Below are 27,880 nucleotides of genomic sequence, written 5' to 3'. Positions count from 1 at the left end.
TATTTGAAAAGTAAGGCTTTAAATAAGGCTTTTGTTTTAACAACATCCCTTGTTCTCTTTCGCTTTAGCTAGGGAGAGTTTTTAGAAGGAAAACACCCCTCTTGTTTGACTGTCTTTTAGATGGTATTAAAGATGATAAAGATGGGAAAAAAGTGAAGAATTAATAGAGATGTGTTGCTGCTGTTAAAGTCTGATCTTGTTTCTTAGAAGACAAAACAAATGCACACACAAAGGTGGGAGAGAAAAGAACAGTAAAAATAGAAATGCAGCTTCTGTCTCGGGCACTGAGTTTCACTTGCAGCCTTACCGCTGGAGAAACACAGGCACCGCACAGTCTCCCAAAAATTGGCAAACTTGTACCAGCACTGGGCTGCTTATGGTATTGCTTTTAACTGCATCTTTCTGGTCACAGGCTTACAGCACTGTTGCAAAATATCCAGTCTTGGCTGGCTAAGACAGACTCTTATTAGACAGAAGGAAAAAGGACAGGGATAGCAAAGAGAAGAAATAAGGTGGGGAAAGAAAAGGACACATGGAGGGGAGAAAGGGAAGAATAGACTAAGTCTCACATCCCAGGTGGTATTTGGAATTTAGCTGGTGCCAGTGGAAGTGGTGGTGTGATCTGGGTCCCTCTCTCTGGCATGGTCAAGATATCTCTCGGGATTAGGACAGAGAAGCTCTGGCATCCCAGGAGATGGTGGGGGTGGCAGCCATGATGGTGAAGGTCTTTCCAGTTGCCAATTTTGATCACAAGTCTTTAAGGCTCTCTTTAAGGCTCCCAAAAGGGAGTGATGGGAGGAAGAGTCCATCCCTTCATATTTTGTCCGCCACTTGATTGATTTGATTTTCTGGTCCTCTACTCTTCTTGCTTACCAGTCATAATCTTAACACAGTCCTTGAATTGTATCAGTAGGTCTTTTTGTTTGTACTAATTCAGTATTTCTGTCTTGCTTTTGCACCTTTCCCCATCAATGTTTGTTCTGGATTGCATGACATTCCATGAAATTTCACTCACTTCTCAAGTTGAGCTCACAATTAGGGTAAATTTGTAGACCCATTTATCCCAGCACTAGAGAGCCAGCACTAGCCTATGCACCACATAAGCCCTATTTTGAGAACTTGAGTGTGTCTTAAATGCTGCATGGATCTTGTGAACAGGGGTGACTTTACCTTTAAGAATAAAAACTGAAAGACTTCTTCAGGGTGGAGAAAAGTAGAAGGATTACAGTTACTGGGGGAGTACTGATTTTATCAAATACAATCATTTTTAATGTTGACAACATTTTATTGATTGTTTCCATTCACTACTATGACATAGGAACCAGTTATGTTGGTACTTTGATATCTGATCAACCCTGTTTACATAACCAATCCATTTTTATCAGCACAGGCTGGTGTTGCCAGGGTTTAAGTAGGATTAAGGAGAGAAATGTTCATTCCATGCATAATGATTCTACAGAAACACAGTGTGTTGGACAGGTCTTTGAAGCTTCACGCTTCAAAAAAGTGCTTGAGAGGAGTGGAAATATACAGACTCTGTTGTGAAAAATGTGAGTCACAACAGCCATTATCGCATTAAAAAAACCTGCATTTCAGTTCTTTGATTCAGTCATTGATGATTTTCCTTTTTAAGTTGTGTGCTTTCATACTATATTTAGAAACATCTGTTCTGACCCAGGCTATTTGTAGAAATGTTTGTAATTCATAGATTGGAAGAAATTAGACATGATAAAGACCCGTTAAATCATTTGGGCCATTTCCTTAATATGTCTGAGTTTGAAGAATAACTATGTTAAATATATACTTTGAAACGTAGCAGGTTTGATAAGTGTAGTGTAAGAATGAAAAACATTTTAAAGCTTTTTCCATCACGAAAATGATGGTAAATAGAAATCTTGATAAGAGATTATAGAAGGAGTAGCAGTAACTGCTATAATTAAGATTGCATAACCATTTCCATTCTAACACATTAATTTTGGTCACTTAGAACTTTCTGAAACTTCAATCTTTTGGATTGAAATATTTAAGGCTTGATCTATGTTTGCAGGTTTGTTGTTTTTTTTTTTTTTTTAAAGAAAGTTTGAGCAAAAATGGTTCAGCCATTTTTGAGCATAAAGAGAATGTAGAATGCCCTTTCCCATTCCCTTACTCACTAGGAGTTGCAGATGTCAGTAAGGTATGAAAATAGCCCTCATTAGGGAGAAGTGTCTTAGAGTTTTCTGGTGAAAATTAATTTTGATGTGACAGTAACCCACACACCTCCTGCATATGGTGTTCTGTCCCTCCAAGTGGCACTGAGACCACTTAGAGAGAGAGATTAATGAGTTTGCTCTACAGCTTTAGCTAATAGCCAGTTGGCTTTTAGCTCATACAGTAGAGGCTCATACACTAAGATCCAGAAGCCCCAAGTTCAGTCCCGCCAGCCAACCACTGGGATCTGTTGGCATTACAAGTGAGGGCTTGTCCAGGATCTGAAGCTTGAGACATGCTTCCTCAGCTAGGGGAAGTATGTAACCCACACACATCCTGGGTGTGGTGTTCTGTCCCATCTAGTGGCACTGAGATCACTTAGAGAGAGAGAGAGAGAGATTAATGAGTTTGCTCTGCAGCCTTAGCTAACAGCCAGTTGGCTTTTAGCTCATGCAGTAGAGGCTCATGCTCTAAGCTCCAGAGGTCCCAGGTTCAATCCCACCTGCTGATGACCAGGGTCCGTTGGCGTTACATGACCACCTTATGACCCATTGAAAGTTGCATGATATGCTTACACAGTAAACGATCCACCAACTCATGCTACATTTGTAAAGTGTACAGCTAAGGAAGGCTGCACTACACATACATATGCAGCTAGCTCAGCTCTGTCTGCAAAATGCAGTCAAGGTGTATAAAAGCTGATGCAGGGTCAGCAGGAAGCCTTGCCTCATCACTGCATGTCTTGAAAGTGTGCATGGGCTGAGCAAAGGAGCTCCTTTACAGCTCTGGGGATCACAGGGGTAGTATATAATCATTTCCCTTCTCCTCTGAGCACAAGTTTGGTTTCATGTTAGAATCGGGCCACTGGGCCTGATTCTCCAATGCATTGTGCCAGGAGTTTGATTCTCCCCTCACACCAATCTTGTGCTAGTATAACTTCAACATAGTTGCTCCTATCTTCATCAAAGAAGAATTAAGCTTCTTGTGTAGTAATTTTCGTCTGTGCAACCTGAGTGTAAAAGCTATTACCTGTGCACATGAGTGGGGAATGCTGATTTGGTGGCATTCTACAGTTACTTTTGCACATCTGTGCATGTGCAAGTCAAGAGAATCCGGCCCACTTAGACTAAATGCTAAATTTGCCCCTCTTAGTTCCTGGCTCCACAAGCCCATGATTTTCAGATGTTTAATTGCGATTGCAGCTGGCATTTGGAGGTTTCCCCAATGAAAATGCTAGGCAGGAAATGGATGGTCAGAATTTGCTGCCTGACTGTATTGTGTCATGTTTCATGGTTCTCTGCATTGCTTCTCAGAATCTTTTCATCTACTCTGGTGATAAACCAAGCCAAAGAAAAGAACATTCTATATTGTATCTCTTGGTTGGTTGGTTTGTTTGATTATGTTTTGTCTCAGTAACAGCACTGCAGTTCCCGCACCTGATGGGCTCCGAGATGCCTACTCCTGACATAGTTAGTTCAGGGAACGATTGCTCTTCTCTCTGTTGTGCATAGATGCTTGAGATCGATTTGGATACTGGTACACAAAAACATGTTTACAGAATCACCCTGTTCCAGCAAACTCCTGACCTAAGAAACCACCCCGAAATAGTTCCCAAATGTACTGGCTATAGTGCTCCACCTGTATTAAGAGACCACCACTGTTAACCAACCATTTTTTGTCATTCCCTTCAGTGGTCACATAAGACATGTTTCACAGTATAAGGACAACAAGAGGATTAGCTGGCCCATGTCTCTGGTGTTATTTATGGGACTGAAAATGCCATTTGTTTGCAGTTGTGGTATTGAGTCAGAGAACAATGAGAGTGTAAGAAAACTCATTTCTGGTTTGCTGAAAGGCTTTTGTAACTTCCTGTTTTTTCATGACAATGGCGATATAAGGAGGGGAGCAAGTTGGGGAATTTAAGGGAAGATATAACTGAAGAAGAGTGTACAGATTATCTGAACTCAAGTCAGTATACTAATTCATCTGAACCCTAGCTGTTCAGATCGGCAGCAATGTGAAGTATGATATACAGGATAATGCAAGTCATTCCCCTATGATATGTCATGATCAATGACAATCTAATGAATTCATCTTGAAAAAGTCAGAACAGGAAAAACAATAGCTATTTCAAAGACTACTTTCCTCAAATAAATTGAGTCAATAAATATGCTCTTTGTCATACAGGATCCAGTTAAGGGTTTGTTTGCTAACAAAAAATGCTGTCATCACAGAGCTTAATAGAAGCAGACTATCAGGACGTATCCGGTATAAGTAAACAAATAATATTTGAAAGCAGAGAAAAATAATAGGTAGCTAAACAAAACAGGTGTCCAGCATAAGCAGGCCAAAGCAATAGTGTACCACACCTCAAAACCTGAGTTGATTTTGTTTGTCACTGAGTTAGATTTTAATTTAGTAAGTATGGTCTTGCTGCTGTGGGTTAAAAAGCCTCTTCATTTCTCATGTAATATGTGTTTTATTGATACATATTAGAGAATGAAGATTACTCTTGCTGGCAAAACATTTCTCAGCCCACCCTCGTGTAGGGGACCAGCTCAAGGCCTCTGTGCTGTTTAAGTCCCACAGAAGACTTCAAAATAAGGCTTCAATGGGACTTAAACAGTGCATAGATATTGTGCAGGCTCTTGACATAGGGATGAATTCACCCCAGATTTTTTAGTAATAATGTATTTTTACATTAATTTTAACAGCTATCAGTGTGTCCTTTAGGGAAGATCTGTAAGTCCATTATTCCTCTGGTATGGTTTTGCATTTGCATTTTATTCCTGTAAGTTAATATAGATGCAAGAATTACCAGTTCCAGTCACCTATTTTCCATTCTGGCAGGAGTTGGGAATTTTGATGAGGAAGCATACTCAGGCCAAGATATATAATCTTGGGTGCCAAAAGTTAGACTTTTAAATCAATCTGTATTTAGATAACTAAATAGTAGTGGGCTGATTTTGAGAGGTGCTGAATTGGAAGTGTTGATTGCTCAGCATGTGTGAAAATCAGACCACTTTTATTAAGGTGTCCAAATATGCATTTAGGTGACTAACTTTATGCCTAACTGAACATTTGTTCCTCCACTTTTCTAGGGTAGGTTTCAGAGTAACAGCCGTGTTAGTCTGTATTCGCAAAAAGAAAAGGAGTACTTGTGGCACCTTAGAGACTAACCAATTTATTTGAGCATGAGCTTTCGTGAGCTACAGCTCACTTCATCTGTAGCTCACGAAAGCTCATGCTCAAATAAATTGGTTAGTCTCTAAGGTGCCACAAGTACTCCTTTTCTTTTTTCTAGGGTAGTAGGATGTAAAGCAGGAGAAAACTTGTAGCTGTTCAGGGCACTGATATGAATGTGGAAGATGCCTCTTCCTGAACCTGCAAGAAAATAAGTGATGTAAGAAAATATTACAGACACTTACGGTGGAGATTTTCAAATGTCCTTAAGTGACTCAAGATTCTTTAAATCCCAATGACTTTCAATGAGACTTAAGTGCTAAGTACATAAAGCACTTTTGAAAGTGGGATTTAGGTGCTTTTCAAAAGTCTACCCTCAATCTATAAAAGCTATTCAGATTTGATCACTCAGACAACTCCTCATTTGAATTATTTTTTCAATTAGTTTTATTTTCCCTAGTGTTTTATTGGACACATACAATTGGGCAAAAGGTTACCTGATTGTTGCTAACTCATGCATTGTTCTGTTTGCTGGCTTGCCAATTCTCTAGTCACTTACCTTGATCCCTTTTGTTTTAGCTGTTTCCCCTACTTGGAGTAACGACCAGTACAGAAGAAGCAGGATGAAAAGATGGCCGACTTCTTGTTACCACCAGGTTCTAATAGCTTCCACCGGTTCACACCTGAATCCTTGGCTGCTATTGAGAAGCGAATTGCAGAGAAACTTGCAAGGAATGCCAAGCAGGAATACAGAGATCAGCCAGATGATGAAGAAAAGCCTCAGCCACAGTTTGACTTACAAGCTTGCAAAAAGTTGCCTGATATCTATGGGACTCTTCCTCCAGAGCTCATTGGGGAACCACTGGAGGATCTTGACCCTTACTACAGTGACCACAAGGTTAGAGCCTTCAGAAGCATGTGTTGTTTTACATTTGCTTTCTAAGATGGGAGATATTTTATGCGGGGACTCTGGTTTTGTCTTTCCTTGCTCAGTAAAAATGGTTTCTTCTGGTTTAAGGATTGGAGAGCTAATGAGGGCAGAACTTCCTCCGGAGCACTAAACAGAGGGGCATAGTGGAATAAAAGCTTAGCTCAAGTAACATTGCATATGAATATACAGTGTTATGTGAGAAGAGAACATTAAATGAGTTAAATGAAATTGTGGGTTCCATCTACTGTACTTTCCTCTCTTTGCATGAATTTCATGCAAGGACCAAGGTCCTGTGCATTATTAAGCCTAACTTAAGCCCTTCTTGTTAAGGGTTTATGTGGTTCCTTGGGCCTTTTGCTGGCCTTCTGCACAGGAGGGACTATCACCTACATAGCGTAAGAGGTATATATGCAAACCATTCTTGAAAAGTGAAATTCATTTTTCTGCAGAGGGACAGCAAAAGCCCAGGCACCATTTCAGCCTCATTTAAAGTGTCAAAATAGGACTTATGGTGGGATTTAACTGGTGCAGTGTGCTGGCCCTCTGCACCAGGGTGGATTTCATTCTGGAGTGAATATCACCTGGTGAGAATCGTGTGGGCTGGACCAGAGCCACTACAGTACAAGCAGCTCCCTCAAAAGGCTGTTGACTGCATGACTGCGTAACTTGCTTTCCTGTACTTCAAACATGTTATAACATGGATGAGAAAATAACACCCACAAACGAGCATTCTGAGAACTTTCAATTTTTTGATGTATTCCTCTAGACTGTATGTTTAAATCTGTACATGAAATTACTATATGTTTCCTTGATGTAATCACTGGCATTTTTGTTCCTACGTTGTAAAAACTTAAATAGAAAAAGTAACAAAAGTTAAATAGACACAGAAGTAGATTATTTACTTGAGATGCCTGGAATCAGTCTATAATAATCTGTGGCTATTTAAATACAGCGTGCCCAGGCAGAAGCAACAGGACATTGCTGTAGTATTTTAGTCTTGAAAGCCAGATTCTTGATGGGTAAGTTCCAAAATTGCTTACAGCTCACATTTGAACTGCCCTGATCTTGCTGCCTCCACATGCAGGTCAGTCTCTCTGTGCGCAGTTAGGGCATTTATTGGCTGCCTAGCTGTTTTCAGTCCCCTGCTCTGCTGGCAGCATGAAGGAAGAGCAGCGTAAGAGGTTCCGCACTAATTTTCTGCCATCTGAGGATCCCTTTTGCTTGGGGTGACCTTGGGGTGAACCTTTTAGTCCCATCCTCATTGGCTATGGGGTCAGACAGTGCTGGCAGTGGGGTGCTCATTCTATGTGAGAATTTGGCCAGGAATGAAACAAGGAATTAGTGGAGGGTATTATGCATGAACAGGCTCCTGTATGCAGATGACATACCAATTAGTGCATCCTCAAATGGAAGATCTAGAAGAAATATTAAACCAGTGGTATGACTAGCTAAAATGGCATCTGATGAAAATGAGCATGACTAAGATTGAGGTCATGTGGGCAGTGGAGATGCCACAGGGAAACTAGATATAGAGATTAATGGAGTCAGACTAAACCAGCTTGACCAGTTCAAGTACTTCTGTGCATGGGAAGATGGCAAGTTTGGTCAGATATAGTTCAGATTGGAGAGCACTGGAAGAGTTTGAATGTGATACAATTGAGATTGGGGAGTGCTGGAAGAGCATAGAATAACATCACAGGGGTTGTGAATGACAAGCATATGCCACTGAGACTAAAATCCCAACTGTACAGAACAGTGGTGCACCCCACAATGCTGTATAGTGCAGAAGCATGGGTGACAAAAGAGATAGTAACTTTGATGCTTAGAGGTGTTTGAGATGAGATGTCTTTGCCCATTAGAGGAGTTTCACAAAGACAGAATTCGAAATGCAAGTATTAGGATGGAAATCAAAGTTGTGATGTGGCTGACAAAATCCAAGAAATGCAACTCTATGGATTTGGACACATGCGGAGGATGAATGAAGACCTGGTGAAAATAGCATGGGAAGAGAGGGTGATAGGAAAGAAACTCAGAGGAAAGGTGAGGAAGCAATGGATGGGCTGTATCAAAGAAGATGGAAAGCAGGAAGTCCTTAGTGCTAATGATGACTTGACCCCAGCTGATGAGATAAGAGGAAGAAGATAATTATTATGCAAGAGCATATCCATCCTAGTTCAGACAGATCAATTTGTCTTTGTCATAACCATACAGCTAAGGGTAGCCTAGAATTCCTCCTTACCTGTAAGGGGTTAAGAAGATCAAATTGGGACCTGACCCAAAGGGCCAATGGGGAGAGAAGATACTTTCAAATCTTGGGGGCGGGGGGGAGAGGGGAAGGCTTTATTGGTGTGTTCTCTGGGGAAAGCAGAGAAGCATCAGGTCAAAAAACTCCTTCTCCTATAAACCATCCTGTACAAGTCTCTGATATTACAAAAAGAGTAAGTAAATAAGGCAAGGCGCATTAGATTACCTTTTGTTTTCAACTTGTGAATTTTCCCTTTGCTAGAGGGAGGTTTATCCAAGTTTTTTGTAACTTTAAGGTTTTGCCTAGATGGGAATCCTCTGTGTTTTGAATCTGATTACCCTGTAAAGTATTTTCCATCCTGATTTTACAGAGATGATTCTTTTACCTTTTCTTTAATTAAAATTCTTCTTTTAAGAACCTGACTGATTTTTCATTGTTCTTAAGATCCAAGGGTTTGGGTGTGTGTTCACCTGTACCAATTGGTGAGGATATTATTCTCAAGCCTTCCTCAGGAAAGGGGGTGTAGGGCTTGGGGGAATATTTTGGGGGAATAGGACCCCAAGTGGTCCTTTCCCTGGTTCTTTGTCTAAATCACTTGGCGGTGGCAGCATACTGTTCAAGGACAAGGCGGAATTTGTGCCTTGGGAAAGTTTTTAACCTAAGCTGGTAAAAATAAGCTTGGGGGCCTTTCATGCGGGACCCCACATCTGTACCCCAGAGTTCAGAGTGGGGAAGGAACCATGACAGTCTTCATTAAGACGACACCCTGAACTATCCTGGAGCTTGTGAGTTTGTTGGGTTGATGTGGCTCTCGAGAGCAGGCCATGCTATAGGATGGGATCCTCATGGCCTGGTTCTGCAAGGTGCTGAGCATCCTAACTCGCCATAACAAGGTCATCAGTTACCACACACTTCAGAATAAATGCAGTGTCTCAAACACCACCGTGGGTGACACAGGGTTTCAGAGGAATCTGCATAGGACAGGAAGGAATTTTCAGCTCAGAGGGAGGTGAAGAGGGAAGTTTGGGGCATTTTTCCTGAGGTGGGCAAAGACTCTGCATTTGGAAAGGTCTTTTGGGGAACTGTTCATTGCGTGAATGGAAATTCGCAACTGGAAGGATCTGGGAAGGGAATTAAGGGCACTGAGATGGGAGGGAATCTGCAGTTGGGAACTGAGTGAGAGGGCCCTGATGTATAAATGCAAACACTAAATGTTCTCATTTAATTTTCCATTTTGTTTTTCAGACATTTATAGTACTGAACAAAGGGAAGACAATCTTTCGATTTAGTGCCACTCCTGCCTTGTATATACTTAGTCCTTTCCATCCAGTCAGAAGAGCAGCAATTAAAATTTTGGTACATTCATATCCTTTCAGGTGACTTCCCACCTTCTGATGTTATCTGATACAAGCGGATGTGGGTATGAAATTATTTGGTTTTATCAAGCTGTTTGACAGCTGCATATTTGATTTCATTTACTACAGACATAACTAGAAATGTGTTAGATTTTTCCTAAATAAGATGCGTAAAATGGCTTTTATGGGAAATACAGAGCTAAACCCTACTTGTCTTACTCATGCAAACAGCCCCATTGACTTAGATGAGACTGCTTGTGTGAATGAAGTTGAGCAAGGTTTGGCCCAGAGTTAGTAAGAGAGGGCACCTTTGGGAGTCAGTGCAGGAGATTTGCTGTGATACATCAGGGGAAGCTAACCAGGATAAATTCCATCTGTCCCCTTCCCCAGTCAGAAGCAAACTTCACACATGTGATAATTCTCTGCTGAGATGCATGCATAGCTCCTTCAGCACTGTTCCATCCTCATGGGCTGTCCTTGTGGTTGAGTGAATACAAAACTGTGGGGCTAACACTACTGCTGGCACTAGACATCCCACAGTAGGTGACGAGAAGGCAGGATCATTGTCTCCTCCCCAAATCTATATTGGCCAGCAAATCGTGGAAAGAAAGGCACAATGCACTTTCAGAAGGAAAGCTGGGTGCTGTTGCTGGGGATGGTGTGATTGCACCCTTACATGTCCCAATGCAGAGTAATCCTTAAAAGGTACGAGCCTGCACTCAGACCCAAAAACGTCTTTAGGTCCTTCCCCATAACCTCCTACTCATTTCACTGATGACAGGATACGGAATTTAGAACCTCACCCACACAGTGATTCAGAATTCGTAGAATGCAACTTAAATGAGGTGAGCTGCTGTAGCCCTGAGGAAGGAGACAAGCATACATCTGAATTCTTGCAAGTTAAATAATCTAAACAAAGAAAATTGTTCTGCAGTGTTAATGCTGAACAATTTACCAAGGGTCATGTTGGATTCTCCATCACTGACAATTTTTAAATTAAGATTGGATGTTTTTTTTAAAAGATCTGCTCTGGGAATTATTTGGGGCAAGTTCTATGGCTTGTGTTATACAGGAAGTCAGACTAGATTATCACAATGTTCCCTTCTGGTCTTGGAATCTATGAAAATGATTATTTAAAAAATTAAACACTTACACTCAATAGTCCAAGACCTGGCTTGTTAAAAATGTACATCACGGGCCAGATCTTCAGATGGTGTAAATTAGTGTAGCTCAGTTAAAGTCAAGGGTCTATTCCCATCTGAGGCCCTGGCCCAATATCTGTCTATGTAACTGAACAAATACACTATTATGTCTTATCAAAAAACAACAATGTAATGCTTGAGTATTCATTTATGACAATAGTTACAAAAATATTTTATCTGACACTTTAAAAGTTAAAGATCTGGATAGTATAATATTTTAAAAGTATGGGCCCAGATCCTTTTCTCATTTAAGTCCATCAGAGTTTTTTCCATAAACATCATTAGCGATAGCACTTGGATCCAAAGTTTGAAGCTTTCTGAGACACAAATGGGATATTTAATCTCTGAGTGAAATTCGCCCTTGTGCAGAGAGCCAGCACAAAGTCTCAGAGTAGTAGCCGTGTTAGTCTGTATTTGAAAAAAGAAAAGGAGTACTTGTGGCACCTTAGAGACGAACAAATTTATTTGAGCATAAGCTTTCGTGAGCTACAGCTCACTTCATCGGATGCATTCAGCGGAAAATACAGTGGGGAGATTTATATACTGAGAGAACATGAAACAATGGGTGTTACCATACACACTGTAACCAGAGTGATCACTTAAGGTGAGCTATTACCCGCAGGAGAGCCGGTGTGGGGTGGTGGAACCTTTTGTAGTGATAATCAAGATGGGCCATTTCCAGCAGTTGACAAGAACATCTGAGGAACAGTGGGAGGTGGGGGTGGGGGATAAACATGGGGAAATAGTTTTACTTTGTGTAATGACCCATCCACTCCCAGGCTCTATTCAAGCCTAAGTTAATTGTATCCAGTTTGCAAATTAATTCCAATTCAGCAGTCTCTCATTGGAGTCTGTTTCTGAAGTTTTTTTGTTGAAGTATTGCCACTTTTAGGTCTGTAATCGAGTGACCAGAGAGATTGAAGTGTTCTCCAACTGGTTTTTGAATGTTATAATTCTTGACGTCTGATTTGTGTCCATTTATTCTTTTATGTAGAGACTGTCCAGTTTGACCAATGTACATGGCAGAGGGGCATTGCTGGCACATGGTGGCATATATCACATTGGTAGATGTGCAGGTGAACGAGCCTCTGATGGTGTGGCTGATGTGATTAGGCCCTGGGATGGTGTCCCCGGTGAATAGATATGTGGACAGAGTTGGCAATGGGCTTTGTTGCAAGGATAGGTTCCTGGGTTAGTGGTTCTGTTGTGTGGTGTGTGGTTGCTGGTGAGTATTTGCTTCAGGTTTGGGGGCTGTCTGTAAGCAAGGACTGGCCTGTCTCCCAAGATCTGTGAGATGATGGGTCGTCCTTCAGGATAGGTTGTAGATCCTTGAAGATGTGTTGGAGAGGTTTCATTTGGGGGCTGAAGGTGATGGCTAGTGGCGTTCTGTTATTTTCTTTGTTGGGCCTGTCCTGTAGTAGGTGATTTCTGGGTACTCTTCTGGCTCTGTCAATCTGTTTCTTCACTTCAGCAGGTGGGTATTGTAGTTGTAAGAATGTTTGATAGAGATCTTGTAGGTGTTTGTCTCTGTCTGAGGGATTGGAGCAAATGCGGTTGTGTCATAGAGCTTGGCTGTAGACAATGGATCGTGTGGTGTGGTCTGGATGAAAACTGGAGGCATGTAGGTAGGAATAGCGGTCAGTAGGTTTCCGGTATAGGGTGGTGTTTCTGTAACCATCACTTATTAGCACCGTAGTTTCCAGGAAGTGGATCTCTTGTGTGGACTGGTCCAGGCTGAGGTTGATGGTGGGATGGAAATTGTTGAAATCATGGTGGAATTCCTCAAGGGCTTCTTTTCCATGGGTCCAGATGATGAAGGTGTCATCAGTGTAGCACAAGTAGAGTAGGGGCATTAGAGGACGAGAGCTGAGGAAGTGTTGTTCTAAGTCAGCCATAAAAATGTTGGCATACTGTGGGGCTATGCAGATACCCATAGCAGTGCCGCTGATTTGAAGGTATACATTGTCTCCAAATGTGAAATAGTTATGGGTGAGGACAAAGTTCAGCCACCAGGTTTGCCGTGACATTATCGGGGATACTGTTCCTGATGGCTTTAGTCCATCTTTGTGTGGAATGTTAGTGTAGAGGGCTTCTACATCCATAGTGGCCAGGATGGTGTTTTCAAGATCACCGATGGATTGTAGTTTCCTCAGGAAATCAGTGGTGTCTCGAAGGTAGCTGGGAGTGCTGGTAGCGTAGGGCCTGAGGAGGGAGTCTACATAGCCAGACAGTCCTGCTGTCAGGGTGCCAATGCCTGAGATGATGGGGCATCCAGGATTTCCAGGTTTATGGATCTTGGTTAGCAGATAGAATACCCCAGGTCGGAGTTCCAGGGGTGTGTCAGTGTGGATTTGTTTTTGTGTTTTTTCAGGGAGTTTTTTGAGCAAATGCTGTAGTTTCTTTTGGTAACTCTCAGTGGGATCAGAGGGTAATGGCTTGTAGAAAGTGGTGTTGGAGAGCTGCCTAGCAGCCTCTTGTTCATATTCCGACCTATTCATGATGACAACAGCACCTCCTTTGTCAGCCTTTTTGATTATGATGTCGAAGTTGTTTCTGAGGCTGTGGATGGCATTGTGTTCTGCATGGCTGAGGTTATGGGGCAAGTGATGCTGCTTTTCCACAATTTCAGCCCGTGCACGTCGGCGGAAGCATTCTGTGTAGAAGTCCAGTCTGTTGTTTCGACCTTCAGGAGGAGTCCACCCAGAATCCTTCTTTTTGTAGTCTTGGTAGGAAGCTCTCTGTGGGTTAGTATGTTGTTCAGAGGTGTGTTGGAAATATTCCTTGAGTCGGAGGTGTCGAAAATATTCTTTGAAAATAGGATTCTAGGTCACCACAGAACTGTATCATGTTCGTGGGGGTGGAGGGGCAGAAGGAGAGGCCCCGAGATAGGACAGATTCTTCTGCTGGGCTAAGAGTATAGTTGGATAGATTAACAATATTGCTGGGTGGGTTAAGGGAACCACTGTTGTGGCCCCTTGTGGCATGTAGAAGTTTAGATAGTTTAGTGTCCTTTTTCTTTTGTAGAGAAGCAAAGTGTGTGTTGTAAATGGCTTGTCTAGTTTTTGTAAAGTCCAGCCACGAGGAAGTTTGTGTGGAAGGTTGGTTTTTTAAGAGAGTATCCAGTTTTGAGAGCTCATTCTTAATCTTTCCCTGTTTACTGTAGAGGATGTTGATCAGGTGGTTCCTCAGTTTCTTCGAGAGCGTGTGGCGCAAGCTGTCAGCATCGTCTGTGTGGTATGTAGATTGTAATGGATTTTTTACCTTCAGTCCTTTTGGTATGATGTCCATCTGTTTGCATTTGGAAAGGAAGATGATGTCTGTCTGTATCTGCTCGAGTTTTTTCATGAAGTTGATAGATTTCCACTCCATACGGCTAAATTCAGTGCCTTGCATAATGACAGGTTTCAGAGTAGCAGCCATGTTAGTCTTTATTCGCAAAAAGAAAAGGAGTACTTGTGGCACCTTAGAGACAAACAAATTTATTTGAGCATAAGCTTTCGTGAACTACAGCTCACTTCTTCGGATGCATTCAGTGGAAAATACAGATCTTGGGAAACAGGCCAGTCCTTGCTTACAGACAGCCCCCAAACCTGAAGCAAATACTCACCAGCAACCACACACCACACAACAGAACCACTAACCCAGGAACCTATCCTTGCAACAAAGCCCGTTGCCAACTCTGTCCACATATCTATTCACCGGGAACACCATCCCAGGGCCTAATCACATCAGCCACACCATCAGAGGCTCGTTCACCTGCACATCTACCAATGTGATATATGCCATCATGTGCCAGCAATGCCCCTCTGCCATGTACATTGGTCAAACTGGACAGTCTCTACATAAAAGAATAAATGGACACAAATCAGACGTCAAGAATTATAACATTCAAAAACCAGTTGGAGAACACTTCAATCTCTCTGGTCACTCGATTACAGACCTAAAAGTGGCAATACTTCAACAAAAAAACTTCAGAAACAGACTCCAATGAGAGACTGCTAAATTGGAATTAATTTGCAAACTGGATACAATTAACTTAGGCTTGAATAGAGCCTGGGAGTGGATGGGTCATTACACAAAGTAAAACTATTTCCCCATGTTTATCCCCCCACCCCACCCCACACTGTTCCTCAGACGTTCTTGTCAACTGCTGGAAATGGCCCACCTTGATTATCACTACAAAAGGTTTTTTTTACCCCCCTCTCGCCTGCTGGTAATAGCTCACCTTAAGTGATCACTCTGGTTACAGTGTGTATGGTAACACCCATTGTTTCATGTTCTCTCAGTATATAAATCTCCCCACTGTATTTTCCGCTGAATGCATCCGATGAAGTGAGCTGAAGCTCACGAAAGCATATGCTCAAATAAATTTGTTCGTCTCTAAGGTGCCACAAGTACTCCTTTTCTTTTAGCACAAAGTCTGTGCACCACATCGGTCTCACTTAAGCCCTCAGGCAGTGTATAGGCCTTGTGCTGGCATGGTTAGCCCAGGTGAAATTCACCCAGACAAACATAATTCATTTCAGTCAGTTTGAAAGTAAATGGGACTGGATGACATGCACACCTCACTCTCCACCTGAACTGGATCCTCTACTCGATTCCACCATAACTTCATTTGTATTCCAAATAACACAACTCCCACTCTTCAGTCATTTCTGATCATGTTTCCTGTGTCTTATGAAGAAGAGACCTTGAAGGAGACATGGTTCTTTCTTTTGTCCAAATGGCTCTGATTGTGCCATATGGTGGATCAGGAGAGTCATGTGACTGTGTGTACATCATGGGAAACATAGTTCAGCCTGGGAGTTTGGCCCATAAGAGACACTGGGGACATGAGCCACTCAAACAACAACTCCCATGAGGCACACCTATGTGGTAAAAGATTACTCTATTTTGTTTATATGAACATCTATTATCAGTACCACTGCCTTCTTTTTGCTTTATCAGCTTCTCCCAAGGTCACACAAAGGTTCCAGTATTGATAGCCACACTGAGAACTCAGAGAATCCACACATAGCTAAAATGACTAGGTGATATTTTAGTATGAGCCCATTCCGTAGGAGCAGTGACCATAGCGACAAAAGAGTAATAATAGACATTAAGGGGATATCACAGAATTATTGATTTATTATCAAATTCAGCAAATTCCCTTTAAATGGATACATCATCCAGTGGAAGAAATAGTTCATGCTCTTAAGTCTATGTTGCTCTCAGAGAAAATATCTGTGAAGGTTCAGATGACAATAGTTCAACTTAAAAATGAACAGATAATACCATCCAAGACATTTCCAAGGTTACTAAGAACCTTGGGGTTGTGCAGAGACATTTCATTATGACTCAAGATTCACCTAAGAACAGTTCAACACTTGCTGCTGGAAGCTGGGGCACAGCTCTGTTCACTGTTACATTAGTGCAACTTCGCTGAAGTCAGTCAAGATCAATGGAATTGCACTGGTCTGAGAGAAGAATTTGGTAACTACAATCTGTTAACAGAAAGAATAAATGCACAACTCTCAGTTATAGGTCTGGGGGCCCATTCTGCACTCACACACAACCATGCAACCCCAAATGAAACCAATAGAGATTGTGTATGTATTGCAGAGGGCAGAAATATGTCCCCGGTCAGAAGCTGCCTGAAGTGGTGGTGACTCAAATGATGATAATGCAGGTAGAGCCAGTCTCAGTACCTTCAAGAGTCAAAGCAGTGAGAGCTTGGGGTGTGCACTTCAGAGACATGTTAGAACAAGAAATATGGTCAGATCAGGAGCATAATTTTTTGGGAGTGAAATGCTATAAAGCTAACAACATTTTAGTTCCAGAAACACTTCAGTTACACCTTACTAACAGCTGTCTCAAATAGCAACAAGCAGAAGGAGGGAAGGAAGAGATCGAGTCTCACTAGGATGGTAGTAGAGTTCCTACATTAGGCAGCACATCGTTTTCAGTCGATAAACACTATTTACATCAAGAGAACTCTAAATACAAAGGGCAACTGGATAAACAGGAAGTCAATATTCCAAGCTGAATGGAGCCTCAACTGGCAAGTACTCAAGCAGATAATATCACAGACATGAACTCAGGAATTGGATCTATTGCCTTGCATGAAAATATTAAGCTGTCTTTTTTCCTGAAGAGTGTTAGCAAATGGGTGCACTGTCACAAAAGTGTCTGAAGCAACTTGTTTAGTAGATACCATCTCTCCATTTCCAATTATTGAACATATAGTGCAAGTGGAAGAGAATGGCACAGGAGGCAGAAGAAAGAATCCTCTTCCAAACAGGATGAGGAGCCCAAGGTTCTTGGATGAAACAGATTTATCTACAGCTCCTCCTCTGGGATTTCCATAGAGAGAGGACCTAATTTTTCAGGGACCTATACAGCCTTGCTAGTCCAATTTATCTTTGACAATCTGGCTATTTTGAAAGATGTTCTACTAGGAAAAGAATGCATAGGATTTGATAACACTTTGTTAATTGAAGTAATTTGCATTATTACTGTGTTTTAGGCATGTTTTTTTTAATCTTCTCATCCATTTAATGCGTTCAGATTCAAATCCATTATTTGATGCGGCCATATTCTTGAGAACATCAGGCTTATGTACATTCTCAAAAGGCAGGAATATATTTCAAATGCCATTTGGAAGAAGAGGTTGTCTTTGGGGTGAGGTGGGCCTACTCCAGGGGCCTTTCTTCCCATATCAAGATTAGTCTGCAAGGAGATGGATATGTCTTCTTCTCTTCCTCCTTCTATAAGAGTGGTGTTTGTGAGGAAGGACCCGCTTCCACTTCCAATCTCGTGGCACTGAGGCTAGATCATACCTTGAAGGGAGACAAGTCTGGCCACACTCCTAAATGGGGGACACCAAAGTCACCTCTAATGTGTGTTGGAGAGATAAAGGGCCATTTATGCTTTTATATGATATATCAGTTCCCATCTCCTATCATGATAGAAGATATTGTGGCAGTGCATTTTGTCCCATTAGGACAGGCAGGAGAGGCGCACATAAATGGAACACCTGATCACTTTTCTTGCCGGTACCAGCTTTCTCCCAGATTGTACCAACCTCCTGTCACTACTCTTGTTGGAAGTCAGTAATGTTAGAGATTATTGCCCTCTGGAGTAGACTGTTTCCACTGTCACAAGCTCAAGACTGAATCTTGTTAGTCCTCATCCATGGGCAGCTGTATTTTTATGAGGAAATTCTGCATTAAGGCAGGGGGACAGGAAAAATGTCTCTGGCAGATATATAAGGCCATTTGAATCTGTTCAGCAATTTGGAATGTTGTAATAGGTCCCAAGAGAAGATGGATTCGTGGGAAGAGGATAGTTCAAAGGGGCACAATAAATTCAGTTCTCTAAAAACACCATGCACCTGTATTCTTATTTTGGGGTTCTAGCTTACTAGTATGATACCAGTGGAACTCTCATGGATCATAGGACTTTGACCCTGGAGGGAAGTGGTAATGGGTTAGAACACAAGCTACATCCCCTAGCGTCCATAGTGCACCATCCCTCGGTGGGTATAAATTCCAGTATTGCAGATAACTTTGTGATTGCTGTAGCTTCTGGTTACTCTAGCTCCTCAGATCTACTGTATCCTTTTCAATACTTACCCCTTCCTTTCAGTTCAGTGAGTTGCTTGAAATTGTTAGGCCCTTGCCATGGCATGTGTGTTGATGGTTCTGGCACTTGGTCTAGGGAATCTCATCACTTCGGCACTCAGCTGCAATGGCCTTGGTTCCCATTCTTGGTGATTGGTGCCTTCCTTTGATAGTTTCTCCAGGTGATTTCAAATCGATATATTCAGAGAGAGAGATTGGTTTGAGTTTTGGGTTCTGCCCATGACAGTAAAAGGGTGGGGAAGGTGAGAAGTGAAGTTTGAGTTCAGATCCAAAGCTCAAGGACTGAGAAGATTGGCCTGGCGTTTTTGTTTGGGGCAATCAGTAGTTCTAACTTGCCAAAGAATAGTGGGGACTAGTGCAAAATGGCAGTCCAACAAAATTTGGATTAATAATAAAAAAAAGTTCTTAGACACTCTAATTTGTATGCCTAAAGCTTAGGTATCTGTTCTTCATCCATGTTTAAGGCACTTAAATAAAAACAGCCTAGTCTTCAAAGATGCTGAGCACTTGACTTCAGTGCAAGTTGATCATGCTTAGCGCTTTTGAAGATTAGGCTGCTTTCCTTAAGGAGCCAAAATATGGATATAGATGCCTAACTTTATGCATCCAAGTTTGAAAAAGTTGGTGTAAATTCCATAAGGTGGTGAACTGTTTTAGCTCATCCCATCAGAGTCTCTAATCCCTGTGATGTGCACACCAGTAGGCTATCAAGTACCTTAAACAGATCTCTCTACTATATTGTGCATGTCTCTTTCTAGATATTTCTGTTGGTGTTTCTTGGGAGAGACCAGGAGAGACAGGTGAAATATGAGTCAACCAGACAATTTTTCAAACTTGGAGATCTTTCCGAGTATTACACCCTGGGATCTTTCACTGGGGACAAGCACTTCTCAACACTTTTTGTGATTCTGAAAGTGTAAAAACATCTTCTGGAATGAGTAAATTCTAGGAGTCAGAGTAAATAGCAATTGTCGGGCTAGCAGATGGATACTTAACAACAGATGGTGTCACTGATCTGAATAGGCCTGATCTTTTCTAATTCTCAAAACTAAGCAGGTTTGGGCCTGGTTAGTAACTGATGGTTAACTGCATGGGAGGATACCTTGTGTTCTAGGGTTGTTGCTTCTTTATATTAGCAATGTCTCTCTCTAAAACATTCTTTGTTTATTAAAGGATATGGAGGAAATTGGGCAGAACTATATTTAGAGCTGGAATGTGGATTGAGAATTCTTGACTATTTAACACTGAAATCATAGAAATGTAGGGTTGGAAGGGACCTTGAGAGGTCATCAAATCTAGCCCCTTACACTGAGGCAGACCCAGTAAATCTACACCATTCCTACCAGCTGTCTGTCTAACCTGTTCTTAAAAACTTCCAATGACGGGAACGCCTTTGGAAGCCTGTTCCACTTAACTACCATTATAGCTGGAAAGTTTTCCCTAATATCTAAACTAAATCTCACTTGCCGCAAATTGAGCCCATTACTACTTGTTGTACCTTTAGTGGACATGGAGAAGTACTGATCTCTGTCCTCTTTATAGCAGCCCTTAACATATTTGAAAACTTATCAGGTGCCCCCTGGGTGGTCTTTTCTCAAGACCAAACATGCCCAGATTTTTAATCTTTCCTCATAGGTCAGGTTTTCTAAACCTTTTTTTTTTTTTTTTGCTTTTCTCTGGACTCCCTCCAGTTTGTCCACATCTTTCCTAAAGTGTGACACCCAGAAATGGACACAGTACTCCAGCTGAGACCTCATCAGTGCTGAGTAGAACAGGACAGTTACCTCCCATGTCTTACGTATAATAATTCTGTTAACGCACCCCAGTTTTGCAGCTTTTTCACAACAGCATCATATTGATGGTTCTTATTCAATCTGTGATCTACTAAAACCCCAGATTGTTTTCAGCAGTGCTACCACCTAGGTCCTAACCAATTTTGACATTGTGCATTTGATTTTTCCTTCCTACTTGCAAAGCACTACACTTACCTTCGCTAAATTTCCTCTTTTTGATTTCAGACCAATTCTCCAATTTGTCAGTGTTTGTTCTGAATTTTAATCCTGTCCTCCAAACTGCTTGCAACCCCTCCCAGGTTGTTGTCATCTGCAAATTTTCAGTGTTAGTATTGTGAATAATTTATGAAGACATGGTCATCTTAACTGTTTTCCTGGGGAATGTATCTTTACTTCAAGCACCAGCCAACAATAAGTCTGACTAAGGGGCTGGTTCTGCATGAACATATACTTGGCTTCTGTTTTATGTACCTTCACACAAGCTAATTTTAAGGGACTTGAGTGGAAGCCAGCAAACTTCTGTTGAATTTGGCCTTTTGATATCAAGAGTTGTGTCCTACTGTCTGTTTTAGTGAGTGTTTGTCTGTGATATGCCTTTGACCCAGTGGAAGCAGGATCAGCCCGTAAGACCAGGTTTTCAAGAGAGTTCAGCACCCAGCAGCTCCGATTTGGGCACCTGAATGGAGTGGCCAGATTTTCAGATGTGCTGAGCATGCAGCTCAAACCTCAGTGGAAGCTGCTGAATACTTTTGAAATTCTTGCCACTTCAGTCTGGAACTGAAGTGGAAGTAGAGCTCTTTTGAAAACCTGGCCTCAGTTGCGAGGGCTGAACACACTTGAAACTCTGGCCTTATTACAGTGCCTAGGTCACGTACAGATTGATCTTCAAGTTAAAATAAAAACTGGTATAAAATCAAATATTTTAACAATATTTTATATATGAATATTTATTTTTTTAATGAATAGGACAAAAATCTCACTGTCAATAAAGTGAAATGCCACCTAAGCACCTCCCTTGTCCATGTGGAATTTCTCAGTTTGTAGGTTGTACTGGCCTTCAAGCTGCTTTGTGCTGCTAAAGTGGGGCCCTGAATGTGATGACCCCCCACCTCAAGGGGTTAAATTATTTTCATTGGTCCCAAGAGCATTGCACTATGTAACATTTTAAAGCAGAAGCTAATCCAAGACCCTTATGAACAGCCCTGCTTTTGCCTTTCCCTACAAACCCTCCTCCTCCTACACAATTCAGTTATTACTTGCTTGTTTGTGTAACTACCTATGCACAAAAATCTCCAATATTCCGTGAGAGGTTTCTTTCAATCTTGTCTTTGATAATGTCCATCGTAACTCCTTTCCCTTGTGTAGCATTGGAAAAAGGAAATTCTTAATGGATGTTCTCACATACGTCAGCTTTGGTTATCATAGATTAAAGAAGTAACTTTAAAGGAAAAAGTTAATGTTGAAATAGCCTGTGTCCAGTAAATCTGAGGAGATGTTATGGTGGTTGTTGTATGGGCCATCTAAGAAAGACTCCTATGTAAGTTTGGGGGAAAACAGTGATTTGCCAGGGTGAACTGTGAGGAAAGCCAGAAAAACTCAGCTGCGGACCAAGACATGGACAAGTGTTATCTGTTTTGGTTGTAGAGAAGTGGGCCATATATTAAGGTATTGTCCTCAGAGGAAATGTGCTTACTGCAGGAAGAGATGCAGGGACCTGAGTAAGCAATGGAAGAAAGGAGTGTAGAATGATATGAATGCACATGACGGTCTGAATACCCACGAGGCAGGTGAACCAGGGGTGGTGCTGATGACAAAGAAGGAACAGCCATTCAAGAGAGCTGCACGGAAAAGGCAAGAGAGATTAGGGTGGAAAAATTACAGAGGCTGATATAAGCCATATAGAGGTGGGCATAAACACAGAGATTACTGTGAATATGGATGCCATGGTTAGGGAAGTGCCTGATACAGATGATCAGTTACCCCTTGACAGCCAGAGGATATGCTAGTGACTATGGCTACCCATGGGGACCAGGATTTGAAAGTGACGAGTCTGCAAGGGAAACCAGGTGACCTGAGACAAACTCTACAGGCAGCCGTTAGAGAGCAGAAGTCGTTGGTGGAGGCTTTTCTAGAGACAGGGAGAAAAAAAACAAGGCCTGTGAGAAGGGCTGTAATGCAACAATGAATAGAGAGGATGTTAGAAACCTGCTTCTCCTGACTGAGAAATATAGAGGGGACCTGGATGCTGCAGAAGAGGCCAGACAGCAAGCTGTGGAAGAAAAGGAGCAATTGCTCATGGAAACTGACCACCTGAAGGGAGAGCTGGAAAGAATATGGGGTGGTCTCGGGCATAGGTGGTAACCCTTGCCATGGGACAGAGCAAGGTTTTAGAAGGAGATAGGGGATGTATGTCACACACTGGCTGGCTCTATATGCAAGCTAGGCTCAGCCTTGCCTGTGACCTAGCAACCCACAGATAATTAGTAATCACACCTGAGCGTGGTAGGGTGAGTTAATTTAAATAATTGACCCCAGCAGCAGAGAATCAGGAAGGACTGGGAACACCAACTGGGAGAGGGACCAGAGAGCGGGCAGGCTGCTGTGGAAGGCTCTGAGAAAGGGTCTGTAAAGAGACCCACAGGGATTAGTTTAGGCTCCTGTGGGATAGGGCCTACCAACAGCAGGGAAATTCCTAAGGGAAGATGCCAGAGTCCCTGGGAAAGGGAGGTAGTGAGGGAATCAAGTGGAAAGGAAGCAAGATAAGAGAAGCTCTGCAGGGGTCGGGATAAGGAGCCAAGAAGTAGAGGACTTCAGTAGGGCCTGTGAGGGGCAGAAGAAGTGTTAGGGTATTTGGGGCTTTTGGGGCTTTTCCCTTCTGCATTTGAGTCAGGTGGTTTTCTGCTCCACACTGATGGGGTGCCAGCAACATGATCAATAACAGCGCGGAGAGAGAGGCTCCCTGTTCCAAATTCTGGGGCCCAGCCACACCCTGACCTGGAGCATCAAGAAGCAGCACTTACAGGGAAAGTCCAGTTTTGTCCATCTAGCCCTGGGATGGTATAGGTACCGTCATTCTTTGGGGGTAATGCAGGCACAGTCTGGTTACATGTAGGAGCTGTGAGGGGATGGAGCATGCTAAGTCACTCTGTGGGGACTGTGCATGCGCAGTCTGGTCAGCACCTGGGGCAGTGAGAGGATTGAGCAGACTCACAGGGGACAGAATCTGTGGAGAGTTTAGCTGCTAATATCCAAGTCTGTACTGAGCATGTGTGAAGTGTGATTTTTTTTTCAAAGGTTTATAACTTGGTCAAATTTGGACAGATTTTCACTGGGATGGAAAAAGGCACATGCTTGACTGAAAGACACCTACAATGAAACGCTACAGCTCAAATGGTTAAAATTTGGCACAGCTGTAAGCAACTGCGAACAGGCTTTTACAATGGCAACCTTAATAATAGGCTATCAGCCCCATCTTTTCATACATCATAATGTTTAAGGCCAGAAGGGACCATTAAATCATCTAGTCTGACCTCCTGTATCTCCCAGGCAATCACATTTCCCCCAGTTACCCTATATTGAATCCAGTACCTTGTGTTTGACTAAAGCATATTTTCTAGAAGCGCATCCAATCTTCATTTTGAAGACATTACGAGATGAATCCATTACATCTCTTGGTAGTTTGTTCCAACGCTTTATCATCCTCACTGTTAAAAATTTCTGCCTAACTTCTACTTTGAATTGGTCTGGCTTCAGCATCGGTTCTTGTTATGCCTTTTTCTGATTGATTAAAGAGCACTTTTCCGTAACAGACCTTCACCGGTATCCCTTCTGGGCTTTCCAAGTTAGCTCATTGATGCAGGTGCATTCAAGATCCTACTCTTATGAGCTATCAGTAACTCTAAAACAGGGAATGGTGTCTTTAATATATAGTAGCAACCCCTCACCCTCAATTTTTACCCATTGTATCCTTCTTTAACAGGTTATAACCAGTGATTTTGACATTCCAATAATCTCAGCTGGTTTACATAATGCCAATTATATAGCTCCTCTTGCTTTTTACTCAGACTCCTAGTAGTAGTACATAAACAACTAAAAAATGTCTTCTTTTCATGTTCATCATCACATTGGTTCAATTTGTTTGCGACATACTGAGTTTTAGTTTGTACCAGAGTTGCTGCCTTAGCACCTTCCCCTGTGGTGTTAATTTAATGCCCTCTTGACTGCTCCAGGTAGTCTCAAACCAACTAGATTAGCCGTCCTCCCCCTACCTCTAATAAAGGCATCCCTAGAATGTTGCTTGATTCAGTTTCTTACTCAATATGACTACATGGGTATATAACGCTACATGGATATACGAGATACTATGGGGATGAAACAGGGTGATTGCAAATCTTTCCTTGTTTAGGCTTAAACTGAAGATTTTGCTTGTTTGAAAAAGCCTTAAAATCGCTTGCTCTCCATTTTTTTTCATAGAATTTTCACTGTAGTTGAAAAATAATCCACAATTTTCTAGGTGAAGGTCAGTCTTTTTGTACCTGAAAATATTTAATAACCTAATCAAGTTACTTGATAAAGAGATACAACCATTACACTCCAATCTAAGCCTGATTTAAGAAAATGAGGCTGGCTCCCAGATACCCTCTTTCAGTTGCTCATCAAGAGTCATAGGCCCCTGCAGTGGAAAACGTGTTTGGGTGAGTATTCCCTTTGAGTTCAATTACTGGTTTCTAAGTTTGCACACGGGAATACATGGAGCGGTTACTACCTATTTGATCTTGCTGTTGCGTATGCAGTAGTTCAGAAAACATTCCATTCTGTATTCAACAGAGATTGTTTTTCCACAAAAGGATGATTTTCATGTGGCTTAGATACAAACATTTCAGACATACCCTCAGAACTCATGTGAGATTGCTATTCTAATATAAAATGATCACAGAACTATGATGAGGGGGAAGTGAAAATGTGTTTATCTTTTCAAAATTAACAAAGAAAATTCTCATTCAGATTATCTTTTCTCTCTCTTACATGTATCCCAGGATATCAACAAAATGCCAGGTCATTTTCCTATGCCTTCTGTGCTTCCCACTTACAGATAATATCAGTAAAATGTGAACCTTTATTAACAAATGAGAATCCCATTACACTTGGTAATTTTCACAGCACGCAGCTTTTATTTTAAAGAAAGTGATTCAGGAAACCCAATTTTCAAACTTGGGAATTCAATTTAGGATGTCCAGTTCCATATTTGGGGTCTCAAATTGGCATCTAGGTGAGTAGAATGCATACTGGAGAGTCTGAATGTTGCTCTTAATTTCCCAAATAGAATATTTGGTGCCCTAACTGAGGCAACAGTGTTTGTAAATTGGGCCTGTACATGTGCAAAATTACAGTACTGCAATGCAGCTACTAGCCTTTAATACCCTTCCACACCCAGGGCATCACTCAAAGCCCATTGGAGTGAATGAAAAGATGTGATCTAGAGCTTGCCCCATTGCCAAGCATGTTCAGATGACCCAATACTAAAAGAGCAGGAAGGCAGCTTTGAGGGAGGGTATCAAGAGCCTGAAGATGAATACATGATTTTCAGGCAGTTTTCCTACCCAATCTCTCACTGTATATTATTGTCTACTGATAGTTTCTTCTTTGTTTCAAGGTACAGCATAAAGTACTGAGACAGAATTATCAGATGAGTGGTTTCCCTTTTATAGTCTAAAATGCATAAATGCTCCTGTCATACTGAGGTTCACACCTAAGCACACTGTCACAAAATCCAAACCTGCACATGATTATATGTTTTGGGTGTTGTATTCACTGAATGATGCACAGTTGCTGCATCCATTTTACTGTACAAAATATGCATAAAAGGTGTAGGTAATGACAAAAGCAGGGTAGACCCCACAGATTTTACTGTGATTAGGGTCCAGGTATTCCTTCATGTATAATTGCACACAACTTCTATGTGTTGAAGTTTACGCATGCTACAAAATATGAATGAGTCATCAGATCAAATATGCGGTGCTTGAAAAAATTAGGGTCTTTTAAGGAGGTCTCTTTACACAGTCACATTTTTCCTTAACGCATATATTTACATTGTTCAGTATGTTTATTATGTGCACTATTTTAACCAACTGTGTGTTCATGGCACAATCGGAGGTTCAATCATGGAATAAATATGTTGAGTAAGTATCTCTGCAGAGCTGTATATGCCTTACCTTTAGCTCTTCTATGCTTTCTTTCATTGTAGTCTTCTCATTTTGTTTGCTGTTATCTAATTTTTTCCATTAATATTGATTTCTGTGCAATATTTGTCCTGACAAAATGTTTTGCCAGGTATTTCTCGCCTCTGAAAACTCACTTAGAAAGTAAGTTAACAATTTTCAGTCTACCAAACTCATACTTTTTTGCTAAATGCACCTGCTATGCTACATCTGAATGGAATCATGTTATGATTGGAGCTCCATTTAAAATTGGCCTGCCTTCCTGAGTTTCCATGTAAGGGATTCAGAAGCTGGATACAGTAGACTATATTACTGGACTTCTAATTGAATGATTTCAGAAAATACTTACAGAACACACTTGGGTCAAACCTAAAGGCGTAATCCAAAGCCTATTAACATCAATGCAATCTTCTATTGATGTCAGTGGGCTTTGGCCCAGGGCCATAATAAAAAGAGCTATGGTACATACAAATAATTTCTAGATATATTTTTCTGAGAAACCACCAAACCTTTGGAATTCTCTGTGGGGTGGTCTGAATTTCTCAGATGGTCAGAGCTCTCATTAAACCCTCAGAGCTTTAACTGACAGTTTCCTGTTTGTTTGTTTTTTAAAAAGCTAGCTTTAAAGTTAAGTCTGGTAAGTTTGCATTTCTGTAAGTTGTCTCAAAATGTTCCTTATGGAAATAGATACCAGATGCACAAGCTAATCAACATATAGTACATTAAACAATTACTTTGGCTCATTGAACCAATCAGAACAGACTTTTTATTTTTGTCTGACATATGATAAACACAGCCATCTGCTGTTCTCTAGCCTGGTGGCTGGTCTAGTCAGGGCCTTAGGGAGAGACAGCAAAGTGCCCTTCTCTTCTTTAGGCTTCCCAAGATCATGCAAGGCACATCTTCTAGAAAAAGAATTGCTTCCAGAAATTACTAACTTTAAGCCAGCTCTGAACCTAACAGCTGATTTGATCATCATAACATCCTAATATCAGGATGCATCATGTAATTCAGTATGAGTATATTACCTTACAGCTATGTCTGTGGCTTTCTTCCACGCCTCTTTCCCCATGTTGTCTTTTTCCTATTGGAAATTGTTACAAAGTACAGTACCCATCATGTATTTGACTGAAATATGGAC

General features: G+C 41.5%; 1 protein-coding gene across 1 annotated transcript in view; it reads left to right on the top strand.

The window, feature by feature from the left end:
• Positions 1 to 27,880, top strand: part of LOC311515404 (sodium channel protein type 5 subunit alpha-like) — a 319,354-nt gene that overhangs the window by 47,820 nt on the left and 243,654 nt on the right. Inside the window, exons 2-4 of the mRNA XM_084618414.1 lie at positions 5,953 to 6,271; positions 9,795 to 9,925; positions 26,620 to 26,700. Of these exons, the coding sequence (XP_084474540.1) occupies positions 6,005 to 6,271; positions 9,795 to 9,925; positions 26,620 to 26,700 (479 nt within the window). The 5' untranslated portion in view covers positions 5,953 to 6,004. The remainder of the gene's footprint in view (positions 1 to 5,952; positions 6,272 to 9,794; positions 9,926 to 26,619; positions 26,701 to 27,880) is intronic.

Source organism: Lepidochelys olivacea (genome assembly GCF_965140295.1).
Source record: "Lepidochelys olivacea isolate rLepOli2 genome assembly, chromosome: 2".
Lineage (NCBI taxonomy): Eukaryota > Metazoa > Chordata > Testudines > Cheloniidae > Lepidochelys > Lepidochelys olivacea.
Note: the sequence above shows the minus strand (reverse complement) of the source record. Positions and strands in the feature narration are given on the sequence as shown.